The 26,280-nt window shown below is 39.2% G+C and overlaps 1 protein-coding gene across 6 annotated transcripts in view; it reads right to left on the bottom strand.

Moving 5' to 3' along the window:
- The window catches only part of LRCH2 (leucine rich repeats and calponin homology domain containing 2), a 103,944-nt gene extending 77,867 nt beyond the window's left edge, over positions 1-26,077 (bottom strand). For all 6 annotated transcript variants that reach the window (XM_045068311.1, XM_045068312.1, XM_004777536.3 and 3 more), the window contains exon 1: positions 25,685-26,077. In XM_045068311.1, the coding sequence (XP_044924246.1) occupies positions 25,685-26,033 (349 nt within the window). In that variant the 5' untranslated portion in view covers positions 26,034-26,077. The remainder of the gene's footprint in view (positions 1-25,684) is intronic.
- Positions 26,078-26,280: the final 203 nt, after the last annotated feature.

Here is a 26,280-nt window from a genome sequence, read left to right as displayed (position 1 = left end):
GACGTAACATCTTACAGGCAAAACCACTGTCCTGAGTACCTGCTAAAAACTCTGAAATATCTGAGACTTTACCCTACTTGTAAGCCAACAAGTTAGCCTAAGACGGTTGTACAGGTGCTGGCAGAAGGCATGAGATTCCTATGTGAGACAAAGGACTTTATTACTCATAGCATAGCAAGTGGCATAAGCAGCAAAGTTTTATCAGTTCTCCTTGCGCCTTCCAAATCCCACAGGGGTAACATAGATGGGTATAGATGAATGTTGACCCACATACTAGAACACATAATAGGAGACAAACTCTAAGCTAGAGGAACCCAAATCTTTATAATAGACAATAAGCCAGCACACACTTTGTTCAAAGGGAGACATTATCTTTAGTTTACTAGATAGTAAGCATGACTGTCCTTTGCTTTGCAGAGAGAAACTATCTCATTCTTCCAAAAGTCAGTCCTGAGCAAAGGACAATTAGTGTCGCATTCGCAAGATCTGCAGAAACATGGAAGCCCATGGAAAATTATCTCCCAACAGTACCATGTACATTCCTTATCAAGCGGGATTGGAAGTTGCAGCCTCACTACAGAGAATATACAAGGTAAAATAGTTACCTTAATGGTCACATTCTCTGTAGTCCTGTACTTACTGTCTGTCATAGAGGCAGGCAAATCCTGATCTTTGCCTTCCAGGCCCCATTCTCCTTATTTCCTGGGCAGCATTCTGACTGGACTCATTTATCCAAACAAAATTCTATTAAGCCCTAGCAGGTGTTAATGTAGGTAAAAAGCCCACTCAGACACCAAACCTAAGCAATCCCAATTACTGTTTCACTCTAGCACCAAATACAATCTGCTTAGATAATAACATTCAGTGAAAGAAACTATGCAAAAAGAATCACCCCCACTTAGTTCTAGTAAAATTTAAATTTTCACAAAGCTGTTGTGGTGGGACCAATACTGCATCATCCTTGGGGTATATCATGAGGTTCACACAAAGACTGATGGAATGAAAAAGGAAGGGTAACTTCTTTAACAGATGAGCAGTAAACTGGGTCTGAACTGTATTCTGATTCTACTGATTACTACCTATGAAACACTGCCAGAATCAATTACTATTCCTCCCTATCTCAGAGCTATTAGAAATATTCTGTAACAACCTAAAATCCCTAGAAGTAAGCAACAGAAATGAGGGGGAAATTATCAACTTGCACATAACTATATATATATTTTTTTCACAGATGCATAAAATAAAATAAGAGAAGTTTATTATTATATTCTGTTCTTACAACAAGGAAAATATATACCAGAATTATGTCTTTAGAGAGTGGATAAAATCAACCAACTCAAAAGCATATTTCCTCATATAAAAATTTTTAAGAATTAAATTTTCTGTTCTCTTTAGTAATTGATAGTACTCAAATGTAAACATTTACAGTATGTAAAATATCATTAATATGCTCTCAAATATTAATGCTTCCTTATCTATTTTTCCATCTGAAAGAAATGTCAGGACTAGAAACAAAAGCAACAAGAAAACAGGAGGCACCACAGCTGTTTGTCGATGCAAGAATGGAGAGTGTCTTTGAAGTATTAGAGACTCTGATGTTGGAGCCTGATGGGAAATGACAAGCCTATATGGATCTGGCATCTGCTTTGAACAGATGCCTTGCAAAGACAGGTGATTTCTTGATTCAGTATTCCCTGGAAGGGTGTTGTGCTGTCATTCAGGACAAGATAAAGGAAAGTCCATCTATAACTCCGAAGCCCTGTTGCATGAGTAAGACCTATGGGTAACAGAATTTCTGAGCTACTCTGTAGTGAGTTAAAACATTAACCATAAGTACAGTGGAGAGAGAAAAAAGGTCAGTAGATATTGGAAAAAAAAATGAAGGAAAATGCTTTAAAGACAACTATTATGAGAAACAATAACAAGCAGACCTCACCGGCCTACAGCAACCAATACTGAAAATCTCTTTTTGAGCACAGGAACTTTGAGAATCAAGGGTGCAAACAAAAACAGATGCTGCAAAGAGAAAGAAACCACAGCTGCTAACCAGAAGGCAGATTACATGCATGCTCAGTGAGAAAGGAACTGTGAGTCATACAACTATTAAGCCACGTGGAAGGATAGGACTTTATTTAAAAAAAAAAAAAAAAAGGAGGGGGCTGCTCTATGCAGTTATAGGAAATTCTGCTAAGTGTTTTAGTTTCGCCAAGAAATAATGACAATTAACTGTGCAATGACATTCAAACATCAAAGTAATGCTTAAAAACGACACTACAACCCTTGTAAGAGTTATTACACTGTAAATTTGGCATTATGAATTCATGCAGTATTATTTATTAAATGGTTCTTGGAAAACTTTTATTTTCAAAAGACAAATGGTATAGCCTCATCACATAACTTTTACTAAAATAAATTCCAGATGGAAGAAAACGATAAACAAAAATGAACCATAAAAAACTAGAAAAACATTTTGTGAATATCCACTTAATATTAAAATGGGGAAGGACTTTCAAGGCCTTCAATAAGGGAATAATTCGCAAATGAAAAGATTTCTAGATTTAGCGACATAAAACTACAGTCTGTCAAAAAGCAAAATGATACCAACAGCTCGTAGGTAAAACCTTGCAGCAACGACATAAACAGATTCAAAAATGAAAATTACCAGACCAAGAGGAACATGAAAATATGTTCAACCTCACCGTCAATCAAAAGAAATGCAAAGAATAAGATATCATAACTCGCTCATCAAATTTAAAGGCTTTTAAAAGTATTGTTCTCTGTTGGCAAGACACTTCCACACACCACTGATGGGATTTCAAAATGAGGTAACCTGTCTAGAAAGCAATTTGACGATATGAATCAAGCTCCTGAAAAATGTTCATACACACTGAGCCAAGAAATCAATCTCTAGCAATTTTTGAAACCAAATAAACATAATAAACATAAGAAATTATGTACTTTTAAGGATTATCTAAAACAGTAGAAAATTAGAAACAACTTAAATGCCCAAACAATAGGTAAAGGCTAGATAAAATATAGTATATCCTTAAAATGGAGTATCTTGCCGCCTTTAAAAACACTATTATAGATCTGATTATTTAAAATGAATATAAGAATGCTCACAGGATAATAACTAGTTTTTATTTTGTTTTTTTTTAAGTAGGTTCCATATGCCCAGTACAGAGTCCACCACAGGGCTTGACCTCATGACCCTGAAATCAAGACTTTTTTTTTTTAACTTTTTTTTTTTTAAGATTTTATTTATTTATTTGACAGACAGAGATCATAAGTAGGCAGAGAAGCAGGCAGATAGAGAGAGGAGGAAGCAGGCTCCCTGCTGAGCAGAGAGCCAGATGCAGGGTTCGATCCCAGGACCCTGGGATCATGACCTGAGCCGAAGGCAGAGGCTTTAACCGATTGAGCCACCCAGGAGCCCCGAAGTCAAGACTTGAGCTGAAATCAAGAGTCAAGACACTTTGCTTCCTGAGCCATCCAGGTGTCTGTCTCATAACTAAAATATTTTAAATACCAAACTATATACACAGCATGAACCATTTTTAGGGCACCTGGGTGGCTCAGTCAATTAAGCATCTGCCTTCATTCAGCTCAAGTCATGAATCCAGGGTCCTAGGATGGAGTCTGGCATTGGGCTCCCTGCTTAGTGGGGAGTTTGCTTCTCCTTCTGCCTCTGCCTGCCTATTTCTCTCTCTCTGTCAAATGAATAAATAAAATCTTAAAAAAATAATAATGTACATTTTTATAGGGGCGCCTGGATAGCTCAGATGGCTAAGCATCTGTCTTCAGCTCAGGTCATGATCTCCATGGGATGGAGACCATGGCTGGCTCCCAGCAAAGCAGGGAGCCTGCTTCTCCCTCTGCCCCTGCGTGTGTGTGCGCTCTCTCTCAAAGGAATATAATCTCAAGAACAAATAAATAAATAAAACTTTAAAATAATTGAAATGTACATTTTTAGAAAGCACACTTTTTTTTTAAGATTTTATTTATTTATCAGAAAGAGAGAGGGGGAGAGAGCAAGCACAGGCAGACAGAATGGCAGGCAGAGGCAGAGAGAGAAGCAGGCTCCCTGCCGAGCAAGGAGCCCGATGTGGGACTCGATTCCAGGATGCTGGGATCATGACCTGAGCCGAAGGCAGCTGCTCAACCAACTGAGCCACCCAGGTGTCCCTAGAAAGCACACTTTATACATTCATTCATACACACATAAAGGTGATGAGTGTAGGATTATGAAGGAAATACACCAAAATGTTAGTATCTATTCAAAGTTGGTGGAATGAGGAGTATTTTGTACTTTCTTCTGTATGCTTTTATTTTCCAAGTTTTTTACAATAAGCAAGCATCGCTTCTGTTATAAGAAAAACACAATATTATGCTATTTTATTTTATTTTTTTTAATTTATTTATTTGACAGACAGAGATCACAAGGAGGCAGAGAGGCAGGCAGAAAGAGAGGAGGAAGCAGGCTCCCTGATGCAGGGCTCGACCCCAGGACCTTGGGATCATGACCTGAGCCAAAGGCAGAGGCTTTAACCCACTGAGCCACCCAGGCGCTCCCAATATTATGCTATTTTAAAGGTATTATATTTCACAAGGTAAACTGAATTCTAACCATACACATTCCACTCATAAAAATGGTATGTGCAGACAGTTACAGGCTTCATAAGGTGGTATTAGATATAATCATTTTCTTTTTCATGGGGCACAACTCGATCCTTCTACCAAAACCTGCTACCAAACATCTATCACCATGCTGAGTCATGTTATATTGACACTCCACCATATGTCATAATTTTTAAGATGCAAATTACCAGGAAAATATGAAACTTCAAAAGTCAAAATCATGCTTCCATGTAAATTATTTTCTTGAAGCAAAACCCCCAAACTGTAAAATCTTAATTGTTATAAGAAGTCTGGTTAGTGAAGTAAGTAATGGCAAAACATTATCATCTTCACCATTTCCGAGACATATGAATTGCTGCATAATTAATATGACATTCATGCTCCTCCTGCCTAGGTCAAGATCAACCAGCCACTGAAAATTAAGTGGAACTGTTTATACAGTATACTTTCTTTTTATACAATATACTATTTATTTGCCTTAATTAAGACACCTTAGTAGCTTCCTACTGCATGAGAAAAGAAAATCTAACGTAGTATGAGAACAGTCTGCATGAAACTGACTCCCCCAGAATAACTCTAGTAGGCTGTGGGCTCCAAAACAAAAGTAGTCCTTAAAAACGCAGCGATGGGAGTGGGGGGAAGGCGGTCGCCTGGCTGGCTCAGTTGGTAGAGCATGCAACTCCTGATCTTGGGGGTCTTGTTTTTGAGCTCCATATGAGGTACCACATAGCAGGCAGAGCTTACTTAAAAAAAAGTAGCCCAGGGGGCACCTGGGTGGCTCAGTCATCTGCCTTTGGCTCAGGTGGTGATCTTAGAGTCCAGAGATGAAGCCCCACATTGGGTTCCCTGCTCGGCGGGAAACCTGCTTCTCCCTCTCCCACTTCCCCTGCTTGTGTTCCCTCTCTTGCTGTGTCTCTCTCTGTCAAATGAATAAATAAAATCTTAAAAAAAAAAAAAAAATGTAGTCCTTAAGGAAAGTTTAAAAAAACAAAACAAAACAGAAAAACCCTGAGAGGAAGCTACCAGGCTAAATAAAACTGCTTTATCTCTGATGAATCTAGATTATGATGAATTTTACAGGTAGTATACTGTGCTCCTTAAAAAAAAAATGCTCTATTTAGTCTATTTAGGGGCACCTGGGTGGCTCAGTGGGTTAAAGCCTCTGCCTTCGGCTCAGGTCATGATCCCAGAGTCTTGGGATGAGCCACACAGCAGGCTCTCTGCTGGGCAGGGAGCCTGCTTCCCCCCTCTCTCTCTCTCTGCTTGGCTCTCTGACTACTTGTGCTCTCTGTCAAATAAATAAATAAAATCTTTAAATTAAAAAAATACTGTACTTAGAGAGCAAGAATCATCTTTACTTGAGCTGTTTAACAATAAAGCACTAAATACTGGATGCTGAAATTAAAAGCAAGTTATAGTAAACTAATTACAAAGTAATGGCAAATTCCACAAACCAGGCCAAAGAAGACTGCATTAATTTGTGCTACATGGTTAAGCAGCCCCTACAGAGCAGCGTATTGGAAGCTATCAGTAAGACCAAATGCATTCAGACAGTCTATTACCACCAGAGAAAGTATGATTAGTATGGGATCAGTTCCCTGTGTCTTCAGGCCTACAGGAGAAAACCAAACTGGAGGGAGGGACCATTAAATGTCAGACAACATGCACGGTGGATTGCTCGTTTTTGAGGAGTCAACTCTAGATTGCAGCTTTGCAATTTTATACTCACAGCTATAGCCAAATGTCCCAATATATCCCCAGTATGAGAGATGAAAATAATAAGCTATCTTGAAGCAGCCTCCCACAAGAGAGGAAGGTAGATAAGAAATGACCTCATGTCATCTATTTTGCTGTGTACCAGGGAAGATCATAGAGTCTTCCTGCAAGACCTGGGCCAGATTGTGGTTGAGCCTGGCCTATGCAGACTATGCAGAAATGTGCAAGATCACCAAGGTACCATGGCAGAGCCATTCCATCAGTTTATAGTCAAATAGAACAAGTCAGTGTATAAAAGAATATGCCATGTCATGTTCCTTCCCATAATTTTAAGTTCAGAAATTTGATAAGCATTCACTATCAACCATTGCATAGAGGCACAACACTGAACCAACACTATAGGGAATTTCTGTATCTGCCCTCAAAGAGTTTAAATTCCTCTTGGGGGAGGCAATTTATTTATGTATGTATGTATGTATTGAGAGAGAGAAAAGGAAAGAGAGCGCTTATGGGGAGGAAGGGGATATACAGAAACTGAAACAGGCTCCAAGCCTAGTGCAAAGCCTAATGCAGGGCTTGATCTCCCAACCTAGAGATCATGACCCAAGCTGAAACCAAGAGCTGGAGGCTTAATTGACTGATCCACCCAGGCACCCTGGAGGAAGCAATTTAAAGCCAAGAATACAATTGCACCTGGCTGTATTAAATAGTAACTTAAACATTTAACAATAGAAAAATGGTTTAATAAAATATGGTACATTCATACAATAGACTATTAGGCAATCCTAAAAAAATCACACCATAAAATATTTTTCTTCGGTGGAACAGTGGCATAAGAAAAACTCAGGTAGAAAAATTTGGAAGACTATACAATAGACTATAATGTGAAGACTTTTATGGCAACATTAAATAGATAAATGTTGAGAAAATTCAGCCACGAGGTGATGAGGCTTTTTACAAGCGAGGCAGTAAACATATAGAGTTGTTTATGAGGACCTTTAAGCTCTGATCCTACTGAAGATGATAAACTTTGCAACTCGGAAGTAGTAGATCTTAGTTCTGCCTAAGGCAAATAGAAAACAGCAGACTAATGTAATAAGAGAAAACTAGAATACAATTTTAAACAATTTAGAGCTATGTTACCAAAAAAAATTGCTAAACCTAATCAAAAAATGTGCATTCATCTCCCAATTCTTCTGGACTTCAGCTACAAATATAATTTTCAGAACAGAATTTGTTAAACTGACATATTAATCCTAAAAACATTTTATAAATTAAAATTTTCAATGTAAAACATATTATTTAATGTTATAAACATTACTCAAAAATCAATTCTATTAGTTAACCTAAATATTTAAAAGCTGTCAAATATTCTGCAGAGCACTGGCTGACTGAGTTGGTGGAATATACAACTCCTGGTTCTCAGGATTATGAGTTCAAGCCCCATCCATGGTGGGCACAGAGCCTACTAAAAATATATATATATAATAAATAAGTAAATAAAAGCAGTCAACTATTCTAAAATAAAAACGTATCAATGGTACAATATAACAATATACAAAAACTATAGCTAAAAACCCTGGCTGATTCAGTCAAAAGTACATGACTCTTGATCACAGGGTTGTGAATTCATGCCCCATACTGGGTATAAAGATTACTTAAAAAATAAATAAATTTTAAAAAACTATACCTAATCTACAACAGTTCACTTTTAATAATCATCTCTCTGCTTATGAAGCAATAGACTTCTTTGTTCTAATGGTTTTTTCCTTTTTTTTTTAAATAAAAATAAAGCAAAGAAGACAGAAGACAAAATCAGGGATACAATGAGAATTCCAATCTGGCTGGAGAACCGGGTACATACGTGAGCAGTGGTAAATATAGAGGAAAAGGAAAGAGGCAAATTGTGCAGAGACCTGAAAAGGCACCCAGGGTAAGGAGCAGCCTTAACTGAACAAATGTGTTAAACACCTACCACTCTCTACTAACTGCTGGAATGGCAACAAAGTAACTACATTCAAGTAACTCCCAAAATCAGTAAAAAGAGAAAGGTAAACAAATACCATATTTCTTTGATTTTACAATGCACAGTTTACTTTAATGTTAATAATCCTGAAATCCATGTATGTGCTTATTGTGTATTTTCTCCAGAAAAGTTATTAAATTTATGGTAAATGCTACAACAGAGTAAATATATCAAATGCAATTTAAAAAATCACACCTGCTATAACAGAGGTATAGAGTAATCACTATATGTGGACGATGAGAGGACAGGGAAACAAATAAAGACCTGATCTGAGATACAAAAGATGAATAGGAATTCACAAGGTAGGAAAGAAAGAGAAGGACATTAACAGTTAGGGGTAAAAACATGGAGACAAGGAAGTGTATGATACTGTCATGAAACAGCATGTAGTTTGGTAGGCTGCAATGTAGAGTTTGGGAGCATATAAGACTAACTTGAAAGGCAGATAGGCCAGGAATGCCAAGGGGGTTATAATATCCAAAAAACAATCAATGAAAGTATACCATATTAATGCAACAAAGGACAAAACCCATGTGCTCATCTCAAAAGACCCAGAAAAAGCAACTGATAAAATCCAACACCCTCTTTTGACAAAAAATTTTCCAAAAACTGGCTTAAAAAGGGATTTCTTCAACTTAATAAAGGACATTTATGAAAAGAACCAGAGCTAACATCGTATTTAACAGTGAAAGAGTCGATGTAGTCCTTCTAAATTCGGGAACAAGCAAGAATGTCCACTCTCACCACATCTACTCAACATTGTACTAGAAGTTCTAGTCAGGACAATTAAGTAAGAAAGAGAAATAAAAGGCATCCAGATGCAAAAGGAAGAAGTAAAGCATCTCTATTTGCAGATGACATGATCTTGTATAGAGAAAATCCTAATGAACTATTAAAAAACTATTAGAAAGAAGAAACTAGTTTGACAAGGTTGCATGATAAAAGATCAATATATAAAAACCAATTATATTTATATACCCTGGCAATGAACATCCCCAAAGTGAAATTAAGAAAAAATTCCCATAATACTCAGCCATTAACAAAAAAAAAAAAAATCTTGCCATTTGAAACATGGATGGACCTAATACCTAGAAGGTATTAGGCTAAGTAAATCAGACAGAAGAAGACAAATACCTTGTGATTTCACTTATATTTGGAATCTAAAAAACAAATGAACAAAGAAAACAAACAGAAACAGACTCATAAATACAGAGAACAAATTGGTGGTTGAGGGAGGGATGGGCAAAATAGGTAGAGGGAATTAAGAGGTACAAACCTGCAGTTATAAAATAAGTAAGTAACAAGGATGTAAAGTATAGCATAGGGAATACGGTTCGGTTAATATTACTGCAATAACTTTGTATGGTAACATAACTAGACATCATGGTAATCGTTTTGTAATGTATATGATTTCAAATCAGTACACTCTACAACTGAAACTAAAATTATAAGTCTTACATCAACGTGGATGAAACTGGAGGGTATTATGCTAAGTGAAATAAGTTAATCAGAGAAAAACAATTATCCTATTGTTTCACTCATATGTGGAATACAAGAAATAGTGCAGAGGATCATGGGGAAAGGGTGGAAAACTGAATGAGAAGAAATCAGAGAGGGAGACAAACCATGAGAGACTCTGGACTCTGGAAAACAACCTGAGGGCTGCAGAAGGGGAATTTGGTGGGGGGACGGAGTAACTGAGAGATGGACATCAAGGAGAACACATGACGTGATGAGCACTGGCTGTTAAACACGACTGATGAATCACTGAGTACTACATCAGAAACTAATGTTGGCTAATTGAATTTAAATAAAAAACGATAACTTTTTATGTCAAGTATATATATTTTTAAAGATTGTATTTATTTATTTGACAGAGAGAGATCATGAGTAGGCAGAGATGCAAGGCAAAGAGGTAGGCAATGTCAAGTATATTTCTAAAAATTTTTTACTTACAGTAGTATCAAAAAAATAATCTAGTAAAACTACAAAATGTTGAAAGAAATTAATTTATAAATAAATCAAAAGACATTCATTATTCATAGGTTGGACAACTTAATATTGTTAAGACGGTAAAACTCCCCCAAACTGATCTACAAATTCAACAAAATCCCAACTTGCATTTGCTGAAGAAACTGACAGGCTGATCCTAAAATTGATACAAGAAAGCAAGGGTCTCAGAATAGCCAAAGCAATCTTTAAAAAGAACGATATTGGGGGAGTACCTGGGTGGCACAGTGGGTTAAGCCTCTGTTTTTAGCTCAGGTCATGATCCCAGGGTCCTAGGATCGAGCCCCCACATCCCCTCTCTGATCTGCAGGGGGCCTGCTTCCCCCCCCTCCCCCACTGCCTGCCTCTGCCTACATGTGATCTCTTTCTGTCAAAAAAAAATTTTTTTTTTTTTAAAAGAACAATATTGGAAGATTCACTCCTCCTGGCTATAAAACTTTATACACAGCTTACTGATCAGCTACAGAAGTCAAGAGTATGGTACTAGGAGAATAGAAATAAATACACAAATACACACACACACACATATGAAGAGAAATATAGATCAATGGAATAGAATTGAGAGTCCAGAAATAAACATTTGTATTTACATTTATGGTCAACCGATTTTTGACAAGTGTGGTAAGATAAGTGGATGAGGAAAGAAATATTTTCAATAAATGTTGTTGAGGGGCACCTGGATGGCTCAGGTCATGACCTCAGGGTCCCAGGACAAGCTCCACAACGGGCTCTCTGCTCAGTAGGGAGCCAGCTTCCCCCTCTCTCTCTTCCTGCCTCTCTGCCTACTTGTGATCTGTCTTTCTGTCAAATAAATAAATAAAAATCTTAAAAAAGAAAAAAAGAAAGAAAGATATGGCGCTGAGACAGCTGAATATCCACATGCAAAAGGATAAAGTTGGACCCTGATCTCACATCAAACACCAAAAACTAAAAATGGACAGTACACCTAAATATAAAAGCTAAAACTATAAAATTCAAAACAAAACATAAGGGTGAATCTTCATAACCTTGGGTTAGGCAACAGTTTCTTAGACATGGCACCCAAACCACAGATAACATAAGAAAAAATAGGTAAGATAGGCTTCATCAAAATTTCAAAATTGTTTTTTAAAGTAAAGAACCCACAGAATACAAAATAAATATTTGGAAACCATCTATCTGATAAGGTTTTATGTACAGAATTCAAAAATAAAAACTCTTATAACTCGGTACTGAAAAGACAACCCAATTAGAAAATGGACAAAGAGTTGAATAGATATTTCAATTAGGAAGATATACACATGAAAAGATGCTTAACATCATTAGTTATAAGGTAAATGAAATCAAAACCATAATAGATTATACTTCACATACTAAAATGACTATAAAAAATATATAGATAATAACAAGTGTTGTTCCCGGATATGAAGAAATTCGACTCCTCATACATTGCTAATGAGAACGTAAAATGGTACAACCACTTTGGAAATAAGTTAATATTTCCTCAAATTGTTAAACATAGAATTACCATATGATTCAGCAATTCTATTCCTACATGTTATACACAAGACAAACAAAAACATAAACCTACACGAAAACTTGTACATCAGTGATCAGAGCAGTATTATTTATAATACATAGCCAGACAGGAAACAACCCAATTGTCCATCAACTGATGAAAGGATAAACAAAATGTACAATGGAATCTTGTTCAGATATAAAAAGGAATGAAGTGGGGCGCCTGGGTGGCTCAGTGGGTTAAGCCTCTGCCTTCGGCTCGGGTCATGATCTCAGGGTCCTGGGATCGAGCCCCGCGTCGGTCTCCTGCTCAGCAGGGAGCCTGCTTCCCCCTCTCTCTCTGCCTGCCTCTCTGCCTAATTGTGATCTCTCTCTGTCAAATAAATAAATAAAATCCTTAAAAAAAAAAAGAGGAATGAAGTACTGATAACATGCTACAATATAAACGAACTTTGAAAACCTTATGGTAAATAAAAGAAACCTGTCACAAAAGGCCAGATGAAATGTACAGAATAGGCAAATCCTATAGAGAGAGAAAACAAATGAGCAATTACCTAAGTTCAAACTAGGTGGGGGTGGGGAAGCTCGGAGTGTGGGAGGAATGGGGAAGGACTGCCAATAAGTATGGGGCTTTTTGGTGTAATTCCAAAATTACATTGTAGTGATGGATACAGAACTAACAACCAATCAACTATACACTCTAAATGGGTGAATTTTTGGTAGTGAATTATAATCTCAAAATATTAAAAAAGAGTAGGCAGGGATAGATCTGGAAAAAGATTATCTGTGTCTAAAATATGAAACTGAATCTCACACTATTGTATAAAAATCAATTCCATATTGATTAGGAACTTAAACACTCAAAACAGACCTTTAAACCTCTTAGCAAAAATGTAGGTAAATGGGGACACCTAGGTGGCTCAATCAGTTAAGTGTTTCTCTTCAGCTGAGGTCATGATCCTGGAGTCCGGGGATAGAGCCCCAAGTCAGGGTCCCGGCTCAGTAGGGAGTCTGCATCTCCCTCTCCCACTGCCCCTGCCCCCCTAGTCCATGCTCTATCTCTAACTCACTTTCCCTCAAATAAATAAATAAAATCTTAAAAAAATAAAATGTAGGTGAATGTATTTTGCACATTCTTAAACAAGACACAAAAAGCAGTGACTACAAAGCACTGGCAAATCTGACTGTATTAAAATTTTGAACATTTGTTCATTCAAAGACTTCTTAAAAAACAAAAAGGCAAATTAAAATCTGGGAGAAAATATTCACAGTATACAAACCTGACAAATGAGTACTGTAAGGAATATGTTTTTAACCCATAGACATCTGTAAGGAAAGGACAAGCCACCAATAGAAATTGGGCATAATATATGAAAAGTTATTTCACAGTACAGGAAACACCTATGGCCAACAAACATTCAAAGATATGTCAATATCACTAGTGATGAGAAAACTGTAAATTAAGAAACACTTCATTGAAATACCATTTTAAACTCATTTGTCCAAAATGCATAGATCTGACAACACTATGTGTTGGACATATGGATTCTTAAGATCTCTTATACATGTTGAAGGAAATGTACATTTTAAACCAGTTCAGCATTATCTCAAGTTCAACACTGACACGCAAAATAGCCTGGAAATTCCACTACCAAGTATATGCACAGGAGAAATTCTTGAACATGTACACCAGGAGACATAATAATGCTTACAGCAGTGCTGTTTGCAAGAGCACAACTGTGGAAACAACACAAACGGCCATCAGTGAGAAAGTGGATGAAGTATAGTATAGCCACACAATGAAAGATAATGCAGCCATCAAAGAGAATAAACTACAGCTTCACACATTTGGATGAATCCTAGCAATTTAATATTAAGTAATACAAAAATTACCAGTCATATAAAGCATAGTGTATGCAACAGCTTTTTTTTTTTTTTAAGATTTTATTTATTTATTTGACAGACAGAGATCACAAGTAGGCAGAGGCAGGCAGAGAGAGAGAGGGAGAAGCAGGCTCCATGCTGAGCAGAGAGCCCGATGCAGGGCGATGTGGGGCTTGGGCTCGATCCCAGGACCCTAAGATCATGACCTGAGCTGAAAGCAGAGACTTAACCCACTGAGCCACCCAGGCATCCCTGCATCAGCTCTTTTTACATATTTTTAAATATTTAAAACAAGGAATAAGCAATGTATTGTTATGGAGCTGGCTTACTGGCTCCAAGGTGTTTTAGTAGCTACAAGTGACAATCAGATCTGCATATTACAAAGAATGCTCTGGCTACCCTGTAAAGAGCTAACCCAACTTGAACCAAATATGAGGCAGCGTGATTATTTGGGAAAACTGCTGTTAAGTCCAATTAAAGGTAAGGAGAGGAGGACCTGAACAATAACAATAGCAGTGAGGACAGACAGGAAGGAAAGAGATCTGAAAGCTATTCAAAGAGTTATGACCAAAAGGCCTTAGTTTCTAACTAGTTCTAAAAGGAAAGGGAAGGGAAGAGTGGAGAATCATTCCTAAGTTTCTGATCTGAGTGACCAGGGGGCCTAGGATCAAAATAAAGGCTGAATTTTTTTTTTTTAAGATTTTATTTATTGATTTGACAGACAGAGATCACAAGTAGACAGAGGCAGGTACAGAGAGAGAGGGGGAAGCAGGCTCCCTGCTGAGTGGAGAGCTCAATGAGGGGCTCGATCCCAAGACCTTGAGATCACGACCTGAGCCGAAGGCAGAGGCTTAACCCACTGAGCCACCCAGGTGCCCCAAGGCTGATTTAATATATTCTGAATTAGAAGAGACTCTCTGATGTCAATATGCATATGGTTTCCTCCCTTCATGAGTAACTATAAAATCCGATCCTTTCCCTTACCTCCACTCTCCTTTACAAAGCCCTCTCTGCTGTCCTAATGTAAGGGCCTATTTAGCCAGAGCGATTCCATCTGGTTAAACAGTGATTTTGTTGTTTATGCAGTAAAACTTAAACTGACCCTGCCCCCCTGCGCCAGGGGAACTTACTTAAAAGCAAGTCCGGGAAACCAGTAGAATATGGTCTACCAGACCCCGATAACAAAGCCCAAATACAAGGGGGGTCAGGTCAGGTGGAGGTAACAGAGCCCGAATGCAGGGATGAGTCGGGCCAGGTGGAGACATCCCATCAGTGAAGCGCGCATACTGTCTCCCTAGCTATCAAGGAGTGTGGGTCCTTGCCTTTTGGTGCCTTTGGGCACCAATCCTGACCAAGTTATAGGCTAGTTCAAATAGCTACTATGGGGTGAATTGTAATTCAATTGGCCACCTGTGTGTGACCAGGCTCAACCACAGGGCCTTTGCTCTATAAAAGTTGGTCGGCAAGGCAGGGAGGGGCCGCCATCTCTGTAAGAGACGACCCCGACTGGTCGGTTTGATTCTCTATGCTTGGCGCGAAATAAAGCTTTGCTTGACCTTTGCGTTTTATCAGTCTCATTCCTTTGACCATGGACCCAACACTACCAAGGCAATCAGAAGTCATCTCTCCCTCTTTGAACCTGCAATGTACTTTGTTTTCACTTATGACATTTATCTTACTCTAGCCCAGTGATTCTCAGTCTTAGCACTCCTGACATTTTGGAACAGATAAGTCTTTGTTGTGTGTGGCAGTCCTTGCTCTGCACTGTGGGATGCATTGCAGCATCCCAGGCCCCTCTTACCCACTAGATGTCACAATCAAAACATCTCCAGACATTACCAAATACCACTGGGACAAATCTTCCCTCATTGAGAACAACTGACCTAACCTAACCTATATAATAGATAAGTGGGTACAGATAAGGGAGTACTTTTTTAAAAAGATTTTATTTATTTATTTGATAGAGAGAGAGAGATCACAAATAGGCAGAGAGGCAGGCAGAGAGAGAAGGGGAAGCAGGCTCCCTGCTGAGCAGAGAGCCCGATGTGGGGATCAATCCCAGGACGCTGGGATCATGACCTGAGCCGAAGGCAGAGGCTTTAATCCACTGAGCCACCCAGGCACGCCTATAATTACTTTTTTAAGAGAGGAAGAATTGTAGGCTGCCCGTTCTAGAGTCTCTTTGTGGCATAATCATTTAACAAAGTGATTTTGGATGAAATCCAAATTCACAAATGTTCTAGAATGGGTTAGTCTCTGTAGAGTTCAAATAAAAGTTTATGCTGCAGTTATTTTCTGTCTTTGGTCACCTTGAATCCCTAATATTATACATAAAATTCTGCTGAAAAGGATTGAAGTAATTAATTTAAAAGTAAAGTGACAAAAATCTCTGTCACAAATCATAAAAGAGGGGCACCTGGGTGGCTCAGTTGTTAAGCCTCTGCCTTCGGCTAGGGTCACCACGGTTCTGGGATTGAGCCCCAAATCGGGCTCCCTGCATGGTGGGAAGCCTGTTTCTCCCTCCCCCACGCCCCCTGCTTGTGTTCCCTTTCTCACTGTCTCTCTCTGTCAAATAAATGAAAAAAATCTTTTAAAAAATAATCATAAAAGAGTTCAGCGAATTAGCAACATCCACAAATAAGAAAAGACTTACTTCCCTATTTGGAAAAAATAACTTTTCTTTAAAATTTTTCATATCAAGAAATACATTAGAAAACAGCCATTGTTTAATCATCCATTACAGTACATTGACTGATACTCTGTAAGTAAAATGCTATCAATTTATAATTTATTCAAAACAGGAGAAATATAAAGATTAAAATTTAAAACTTGACCTTTAGCAGACTTCAGTGCAATAGCTTTAAGTGAGACTAAACATAAACTTAAATTATTGTTATAAAACTGACCTGTCGAGGGGAACCCGGATGGCTCAGTTGGTTAAGCCTCTGCCTTTGGCTCAGGTCATGGTCTTGGGGTCCTGGGATGGAGCCCCACATCGGGCTCTCTGCTTGCGGGGAGCCTGCTTCCCATTCTCTCTCTGCCTGCCTCTCTGCCTACTTGTGATCTCTGTCTGTCAAATAAATAAATAAAATCTTCAAAAAAACAAAACAAAACAAAAACCTGACCTGTCCAGTTTCCTCTTATTACACTGAAAAGTGTTCCCCGTAATGGAAGGTGTTCCCTTCTATAAAAGGGAAGTAAAGAAAACTTTTTTTTAAAAGATTTATTTATTTGTTTGTCAAAGGGAGAAAGAAGAGAGAGTGCACACCAACAAGGGGAACGGCAGGCAGAGGGAGAAGCAAGCTCCCCACTAAACAAGGAGCCCGATGGAGGACTTGATCCCAGGGTTCATGGGATCATGACCTAAACCGAAGGCAGACACCTAGCCAACTGAGCCACCCAGGCCTCCCAGACAAAACTTTCCAAAACTTTTCAGAGTATTACAGTGCTTCAAGAAGTACCCTCAAGGGATGCCTCGGTGGCTCAGTGGGTTAAAGCCTCTGCCTTTGCCTCAGGTCATGATCCCAGGGTCCTGGGATCGAGCCCTGCATCGGGCTCTCTGCTCAGCAGGGAGCCTGCCTCCTCCTCTCTCTCTGCCTGCTTCTCTGCCTACTTGTGATCTCTGTTGTCAAATAAATAAAATAAAATCTAAAAAAAAAAAAAAATCAGTTAAAAAAAAGAAAAAGAGGAAGAAGAAGAAGAAGTACCCTCGATACACCCAAAGTGCAACAAAAAAAAGAGAAAACCAAGATTTCCTCTCTCGTTCATTATGCAAAGCTCTGTAGAATGAGGGTGGGCATCACAGAGTTTAAGCATGCCTTAGAGTAGGCTGCTGGGGTGGGTCAAGAGAATGACATGCCCTTTTGCAAAGTTCCACAGAGTTCCTTGGAAATGTTAAATAAATACCCCCTTCCAAGGAATCAATAAGCTGTTTAAGTCTTCAATTATTTATATTTGTGAAAAATATTTTTATTTCTGGAAAGGGTTCCTAGCATCATTTCTTATTTTGTCAACAACATTCTGGATCTTGTCCAACTTCATGCTTTTCATCATGAAATAAGTACTTCAGAGTTTGTATTACAAATAATCTAAATCAAGATATCAAATTTTAAACTTTAGGCAAAGTGTCCCTATAAGTCCAATTCTAAAATATCCTAATCAGCCACTTCTGTTCTTTTACCTGTCATGTTGTATATATAATTATTTTCATAAAAGATGATATGCTCATGTTTTCCAAAAGGTACTAATTTAACTGCTTACCACACAGTCCTAATTCTGAACTGTGGTTTATTCCCCAAATTGATTCCTTAAAGCATTATGCTCTATTGAGTACCTTTTCTACTCTCATCAACCTTTTCCCTGATGACACTGCTTCATTTCTTTAAGATTAAAATTTAAGACATTACAAGTAATGACAGATGCTGGCGAGGATGCAGAGAGAGGGGATCCCTCCTACACTGTTGGTGGGAATGCAAGCTGGTGCAAACACTCTGGAAAACAGCTTGGAGGTTCCTCAAAAAACTGAAAATAGAGCTACCCTATGACCCAGCGATTGCACTATGGGTATATATCCTAAAGATACAATCGTGGTGCTGAAGGGGCACGTGCACCCAAATGTTTATAGCAGCAATGTCCACAATAGCCAAACTATGGAAAGAACCTAGATGTCCATCAACAGATGAATGGATCAAGAAGATGTGGTATATATACACAATGGAATACTATGCAGCCATCAAGTGAAATGAAATCTTGCCATTTACAACGACGTGGATGGAACTAGAGGGTATTATGCTTAGCGAAATAAGTCAATCAGAGAAAGACAACTATCATATGATCCCCCTGATATGAGAAAGTAGAGATGCAATGTGAAGGATTTCGGGGGTTGGAAAAGAAAAAAATGAAACAAGAGGGGAGCGGGAGGGAGACAAACCATAAAAGACTAAATCTCAAAAAACAGACTGAGGGTTGCTGGGGTGAGGGGGGACGGGAGAGGGTGGTGGGGTTATGGACATTGGGGAGGGTATGTGCTATGATGAGTGCCGTGAAATGTGTAAACCTGGCGATTCACAGACCTGTACCCCTGGGGATAAAAATACATTATATGTTTATTAAAGGAAAAAAAAATTAAGACATTAATGTCCCCAAACATCTACCTTCAATTTCACCTTAGTAAAAGTCAGGTTACTTCTCCCTTCCATGGCTAACAGCTCCCCACCCTGTTCTTGCTTCCCTTGCCTTCAAATGAAGGTCCTCTCTACTCCTCTTACATTTGAACTCCACGCTCTCCACCTGTTCCCTCCTCTCAGCCTCTCAGGATTTTTGTGAAAATACAGAGTAAACCAGTTAACATTTGTCCTTAACACACAATATCATTCCTAACTCTTATTCACACAATTTTTCCCCTGAAATTCTGCAACTGTCCCTCCTGCCTTATCATACTGATCATTTACCTCAAGATTCAGCAAATACCTAACTTTAAAGGACTTTCTCAAACTAACTTAATGCCCAATAAAATTAAGCCTTATGCCATAGTTTCACATCACTTACTTGTACATTTTATAAATGTATACAATTTTGAAGTGTTACATAATTCTTTTCTTTTTTATGAATTGTTTTATTAATTTTTAAAGTGTTTATTTATACCCAATGTGGGGCTCAAACTCATGACATTGAGATCAAGAGTCACATGCTCTTGGGGTACCTGGGTGGCTCAGTCCATTAAGCATCCGACTCTTGATTTGGGTGAGGTCATGATCTCAGGATGGTGCGATCTAGCCTTGCATCAGGCTCCATGCTCTGGGAGGAGTCTGCTTGAGATTCTCTCTTTCCCTCCCCTCTGCCCCCTCCCAACACTCACTCAAGCATGCTCCTGCTTTCTCCCTCTCACTCTCTCTCTCTAAAATAAATAAACAGGGGCTCCTGGGTGGCTCAGTCGTTAAGCATCTGCCTTCGGTTCAAGTCATGATCCCAGAGTCCTGGGATTGAGCCCCTCATCGGGCTCCCTACTCAGCAGGAAGCCTGCTTCTCCCTCTCCCACTCCCCATGTTTGTGCTCCCTCTCCCACAGTCTCTCTCTCTCTCTGTCGAATAAATTAATAAAATCTTTAAAAAAATACATAAATAAATAAATCTTCTTCTTCTTCTTCTTCTTTTTTTTTAATCACATGTTCCAGGGCACCTGGTGGCTCAGTGGGTTAAAGCCTCTGCCTTCAGCTCAGGTCATGATCCCAAGGTCCTGGGAACGAGCCCTGCATGGGCTCTCTGCTCAGAGGGGAACCTGCTTCCTCCTCTCTCTCTCTCTACCTGCCTCTCTGCCTACTTGTGATCTCTGTCAAATAAATAAAAGCTTTAAAAAAAAAAAAATCACATGTTCTTTCCAGATGAGCCTGCCAGTTAACCCCTATAATTCTTTTCTAATTGTTACACATATTCCTGTACACATTCAATTATTTTATAAACAGCTCAAGGACAATAACCATGTCTCTTTCTTTTCTATTGGCTATAATCATGTTTCCAAAGTTGGAGTACAATAAACGCTTGCTTAATATATCTATTCTAAAACCATCAGAAAGAGGCACAAAGACAAGCTATGCAACTGCCATACATACCATAAAAAACAGTGCACACAAAGCAAAAAGTATATTAACCACATTAACGTATGAAATTAAATTAGCATAGTGTACAGTTTAATAATAGCTTTATTATATAGAAAGAATGTGTTACAATGGAAATAACAATGGAATAGTGAGGGCTTGAGTCAGAAAACCCAGGCACTGACCCACACTCTGCCATACGCTAGCCATTTAACGTTGGACAAATCATTTAACCTCTCACAACAATGAGTAATTACTATGTACGGTGCCAAACTCACAGGGTTTTATTAGGATACAGTAGCATAATATACATGAAAGTGCTTAGAAATTTATAAGGAGCTATATAAATGGTAATCTTTTAATGATGAACATACCCTCCAATTTAAGGTAACATTTTATTTTAAAATATGAACTTACAAAAGAAAGAAATTAAGGGACAACTATTTATGCTGTAGAAGAATTCATCACTAAATAAAATAAATCACTGCAAGGGCCAGCAACTCAAATTCAATCTAAAGCAATTAAAATATGAGTCAACTATCAAAAATGTGCTTCACATTCAATTTTTTAGGGAGACATTTATTACACAAAGCAAAGTAGATATTTGAATCAGTCCACAAAATCACAAATTCATTCCACTGAATGCTCTAAGAGGGCCTTCACCTCACAACATAATCAGATGCTGCTAAGTTGATCTGGCTCCATTTTACAACCTGATACAATGCACCATGCCCCACAGTTGAAGGGGTGAACCAGCACATGTAGGAAATACTAGATTTGACTCCAGGTTTACAGGAAAACATGTGATTAACCCAGGACACAGCACCATCTGATGCATGTAAGAATTCCTAAATCTGTTTCGCAGACCTATTGTTTATAAAGAGGTATGAAGAAGCAGAAGAAGAAGCTGCAAGTACGCTGAGACTTATTTGTAGCATTGGTGACAAAGTCAAATATGAAAGTTTCAGGATTTCTTTGAGGAGCTATCAGAATCATTTTCAAGCTCTCTTCTTAAGGTCAACAAATTATCACAGTATCCAGACAGATTAAAATGTTCTAGGCAGGGGCGCCTGGGTGGCTCAGTGGGTTAAGCCGCTGCCTTCGGCTCAGGTCATGATCTCGGGGTCCTGAGATCGAGTCCCGCATCGGGCTCTCTGCTCGGCAGGGAGCCTGCTTCCCTCTCTCTCTCTCTCTGCCTGCCTCTCCATCTACTTGTGATTTCTGTCAAATAAATAAATAAAATCTTTAAAAAAAAAAAAATGTTCTAGGCAATTTCCCTTTGCCCTGCCAAGTTTACCTATAGACCATCTAAGACAAGACATTACAAGAGTCAGTTACTTTCCTGAAATGGATTATAAACTTTCTCATCTGTTATTATGTCTTAATATAGACGAGGACTTTAATCAAGAACCTAGAAGACAGATCCAAAAAGGTCATGAGTTGGGGCGCCTGGGTGGCTCAGTGGGTTGGAGCCTCTGCCTTCAGCTCAGGTCATGATCCCAGGGTCCTGGGATAGAGCCCCACATCGGGCTCTCTGCTCAGCAGGGAGCCTGCTTTCCCCTCTCTCTCTGCCTGCCTCTCTGCCTACTTGTGATCTCTGTCTGTCAAATAAATAAATAAAATCTTAAAAAAAAAAAAAGGTCATGAGCGCAAACCACCAACTGAAGATTCAAATAAATTAGCAAACTCTCCCTTTTAAATATTAATTCCTTAAAAGGCTGCCATAATAAATTTCAAGCTACATCCCAGCAAGAGAAGGGGATTGAGCCGAAGAGGGGAAAAGAAACGAGGAGAGCAGGAGGACTCAGGCAGGTAAAGATCACACACCAGAAATGCAAAAAAAGGTAAAAAGACACCAAAGAGAAACTAAACTTCAACCAATTATCCATCTTCCCTCAGGGCAAGCCTATTAATAAACAAGATTTTGCGCTGCTACATGTTTTAGAGGCACTATTTTCTTAATGCCAAGTTACCCAACAGTATTCAACGTAAACCAGGGTTATGAATGGTAACTGAAGAAACTATAGCTTCCTGGCAATTTTCTGTTCACTATAGACATGACATAATGAAAAAAAAAAAAAAAAATGAGACTCTGCTTCATCTACCCTATTAAAAAGAATATTGAATTAGATCTTGAATACATCGTTCCTAGTTTGGGCTTTGACCCTCTTGACACGTGACTTTAGTCACTAAATTTTTATCAATATTTGCATTCACCTAAACAGTACTACTTGAGTACCTAAAAAATGAGTTATTTTAGAGTTTCTCAGCACTGTCTGCACACTAGAATCACCTGGGAAGACTTTTTTTAAAAAAAGATTCTCTTGGCCCCTGAGATTCTGATTTAATTGGTCTGGGGTAGGGCCCAGGCATAGGTTTTAAAAAAAAACACTCCCTTGGGATTTTAACCCGCAGCCCAGGTGAAGAACCACAGGTCTATTTTGTCTTATGTATATGTGAGGAACAGCAAAATAATGCAAAAAACCCTCCCTGCTTCCTTTCAAATTTATCAATTTTCCCTTCTTATCCAATTTAGTTTTACCCCAGATTCTTACCACCTCACACCTAGATTAACAGAATACCTTCCCACCTATTTTCCCTTGCACCAGTCTCCTCCCAACCCAATAAACCATTATCTGCTTGCCTAACTAATCAGTTTGGTTCTGAAACATTATCCCACTGAGAGTCATTTTTAAGTATAATACCAACAAAGAGAACTGTTTTCATCAGAGGATACTGTATGTATACAGATGTGTATGTATGTGTGTGTACATGTATATATGATCTCAAAAATGCTCAATTTTTCTTCAGTTCCAGTGTACCCACCTTCATTTATACATAATGAATACTAGTCTCTTCACATACAAAAATATTGCCCCTAAATAGTTCATGACTGAATTTTGTCAAAAATGAATGGCAAATGAATCACTCACAAATTTCTCATTTAAATTTTGAAGGGTTCCCACAAGTAACACACATTCAACTGAAAAAAATAAATAAAATGAGGTGGAATTGTCTCAAAAATCCAATGTTACCGTAGACACTGATAAAGTTTATGATGAATGAATCCTTAACAAGAACAAATATGGCTCTGCTTTGTGTTAAAGCTTGCCTCAGAAAACCAATTGAAGGCTTAAAAGCCAAAGGTTATAACCACATAAGATGATATTCAAGTTTATGAAAAATATTATCAAGTACAATCTAAGCAATACATAATGAGAAGACTGAACAAGTATATGACTTACTCCCTGCCCTTAAGGAGCTCTCCAGCTTCTCAGGGACAGCATGACACAAACATGGAAAAGAAAATAAAGCCAGCACTAGCAAGTAAGTGGTAAAGATGCTAAGTACATAAGAACTCAAAAACAGGAGACTGCTGTGGACTAAGGCAGTTAGAGACAGATTCCTGGAAAGGCTGGGGGCTTAAACAAAATTAAATAGATGGAGTAAAGACAAAAATCCCAAGCATGTGGGTGACCTTCTACGAAGATGAGACAGAAATTCATTAAATATATTTGAAGGACAGGGAGTTGACCCAGTTGGAACAGAGGGTTCTGTGTAGGAGTGTTTGGGGCAACAAGGTTGCAATAATAAATTGGAGCTGGACAGTGAAAGCCCTAAATGCCAAGCCAGGACACTCAACTTAGTCCTACAGATACATCCTTTACAGGTTATAAGGCACAATAAGCAAAACAATATATCTCCTTAATGATGCAGTCTGAAACCATTTTTCCTGAAGCCTTTTAAGAATATACCAAGTCATGGGGCGCCTGGGTGGCTCAGTGGGTTAAGCCGCTGCCTTCGGCTCAGGTCATGATCTCGGGGTCCTGGGATCGAGTCCCGCATCGGGCTCTCTGCTCAGCAGGGAGCCTGCTTCCTCCTCTCTCTCTCTCTCTCTGCCTACTTGTGATCTCTCTCTGTCAAATAAATAAATAAATCTTTAAAAAAAAAAAAAAGAATATACCAAGTCATATATTTTGCCAATATATTCATAAATATGTGAACATATTGTTTAGGAAATCTGTTCACAGTGAAGGAGTAAATACTCAAACATGTTTTTCAAAATACAAAATCAGTGATTGATTACGCATTCATAGTTCTTAGTAATTCCTAAAAGAGTAATTGGGTAGAAAGCTTCAATTTTAGGCTTTGCTCCTCTCCCCACTCTCCTCCAAACACATACCTAAATTTAATATCCAGAAACTGAATACACTGAAATAGTGTTATTCTGAAAATAAGAGGCCTTTTATTACTAATCATTATAGGTGAATTTACTTACTGTACTGTTTCAAAATTACTACACCTATCAAAATAATTTTGTCCATGATTTCTTTGAGCAAAGCAAATATAAAAGATAACAAATGCAAAGATTATAAAAAGCAAGAAACCCTTTCATCAAACGAAAACGTACTTAAAATAATGAGCATTGGTTGATAAGGCAGAGAGGAAAGAGTATGTTCATAACAAAAATTGCCATCCACAACAAAGAGTACCAGAGAGTATATGAAGAACGCTACAATAGCCAATTTCTCAACCAAAATGATAGGCCATTAACCCACAACTCCCTAAAGAATAGAGTTAATTTTGTTTCTCAGAAATGCCCTCAAATTTTTTGGCAATTTCTGCTATAAAAATTAAGACTCTAACATAACTCAAAACAAGGATCCTTTCCCCTAGTAACCAGACATGTTAGTGATTGATGATTTCATTTGCCATTGCAACAAATACTAATTTAACCACCACTACCTTCTCAACACCAGGAAAATGAAAGGCATACGTGACCAGAAGGCAAGAATATTCTAAAATGATTAAAATACACACACAAAATATCACGTAAAACCCATGGCAATGCTTCTGCTGTACGAAGAAAAAGAATATGCCATTCTTCCAGACACATATGCCTTTAAAGAATATGTGTAGATTGTGATTTTATGTATTGTCTTCCCCCCTACTCCTTTGAGAAAGATGAGAAAGAACATCCAGGAGAGTTGAAAGAAGTGCATTAAGGAAGGTGTCAATACCTCCCTCCCTACTCCGTAGTGGGGAAACTCGCTTTAACAATAATGCTCTTTCACCCCTCACATCGCGCCCGATTTCCATACATCCTTCAGTCATCAAGCCCCCCGTTCCACGACCACCACCATTCCCTTCTCTCTCCCTCACATTCACGAGAACAGGCTGCTCCGACTTTATCAGTCTCGCCGCCCCCGCGAACCCGCCCAGACCAGCAGAGTCCAACAACGCAGCCACGCAGCCACCCACACCCCCCCACCTCCTCCTTCGGAGCCCAGCTTCCCCTCCCCCGCAACCCGTCCTGTCACCTGCTTGGGTGGTGTCCGTCAGGTCGTAGCCGCTGCCCGGGAAGTCTCGGAGTTTCCTACCACTGAGGCTCAGGATGCCGGAGTTGCCCGCCTCCTCCAGGGCCCGGTCCAGGCTCCTCACCGTGTGTTGAGGCTGCAGGCTCCCCGGGTTCCACTGCGGCCCGTTGGGGAACGGCTGACCGAAAAGAGTCGGTACCGGGATGGGCACCACCAGGGTCCCGCCGCCGCCGCCGCCTCCCCCTCCGGCTCCGCCACCTCCCCCTCCGGCTGCGCTACCGCCACCGCTACTTCCACCTCCACCACAACCGCCGCCCCCACTGTTAACACCACCTCCCTGACTCGCCGCCATGTTCCTGGGAGAGAGAATAGCCCCCGACAATACTCTCAGCTTGTGCCGCGAGTGTAGGGGCTTCTTAGGACGCATGCGCAGACTGGGGGGGGCAGACGGGGGGAGAGGTAGAGGGTGGGAAGGAACCAGGGGGCGGACTGGGAGGAGGTGTTGGGTAGAGAAGAGACGGTGTTCCAACGTGCAGAACGCTCGCTTTAAGAAATGTGTGATCAGAGGAAGGATGCTAAATCTCGGTTCCGCTGCTTTG

The sequence above is a fragment of the Mustela putorius genome, unplaced genomic scaffold (genome assembly GCF_011764305.1).
Source record: "Mustela putorius furo isolate JIRA1106 unplaced genomic scaffold, ASM1176430v1.1 tig00003901_pilon_pilon_pilon, whole genome shotgun sequence".
Lineage (NCBI taxonomy): Eukaryota > Metazoa > Chordata > Mammalia > Carnivora > Mustelidae > Mustela > Mustela putorius.
The sequence above is the reverse complement of the archived record's forward strand: the minus strand, read 5'-3'. Positions and strand labels throughout refer to the sequence as shown.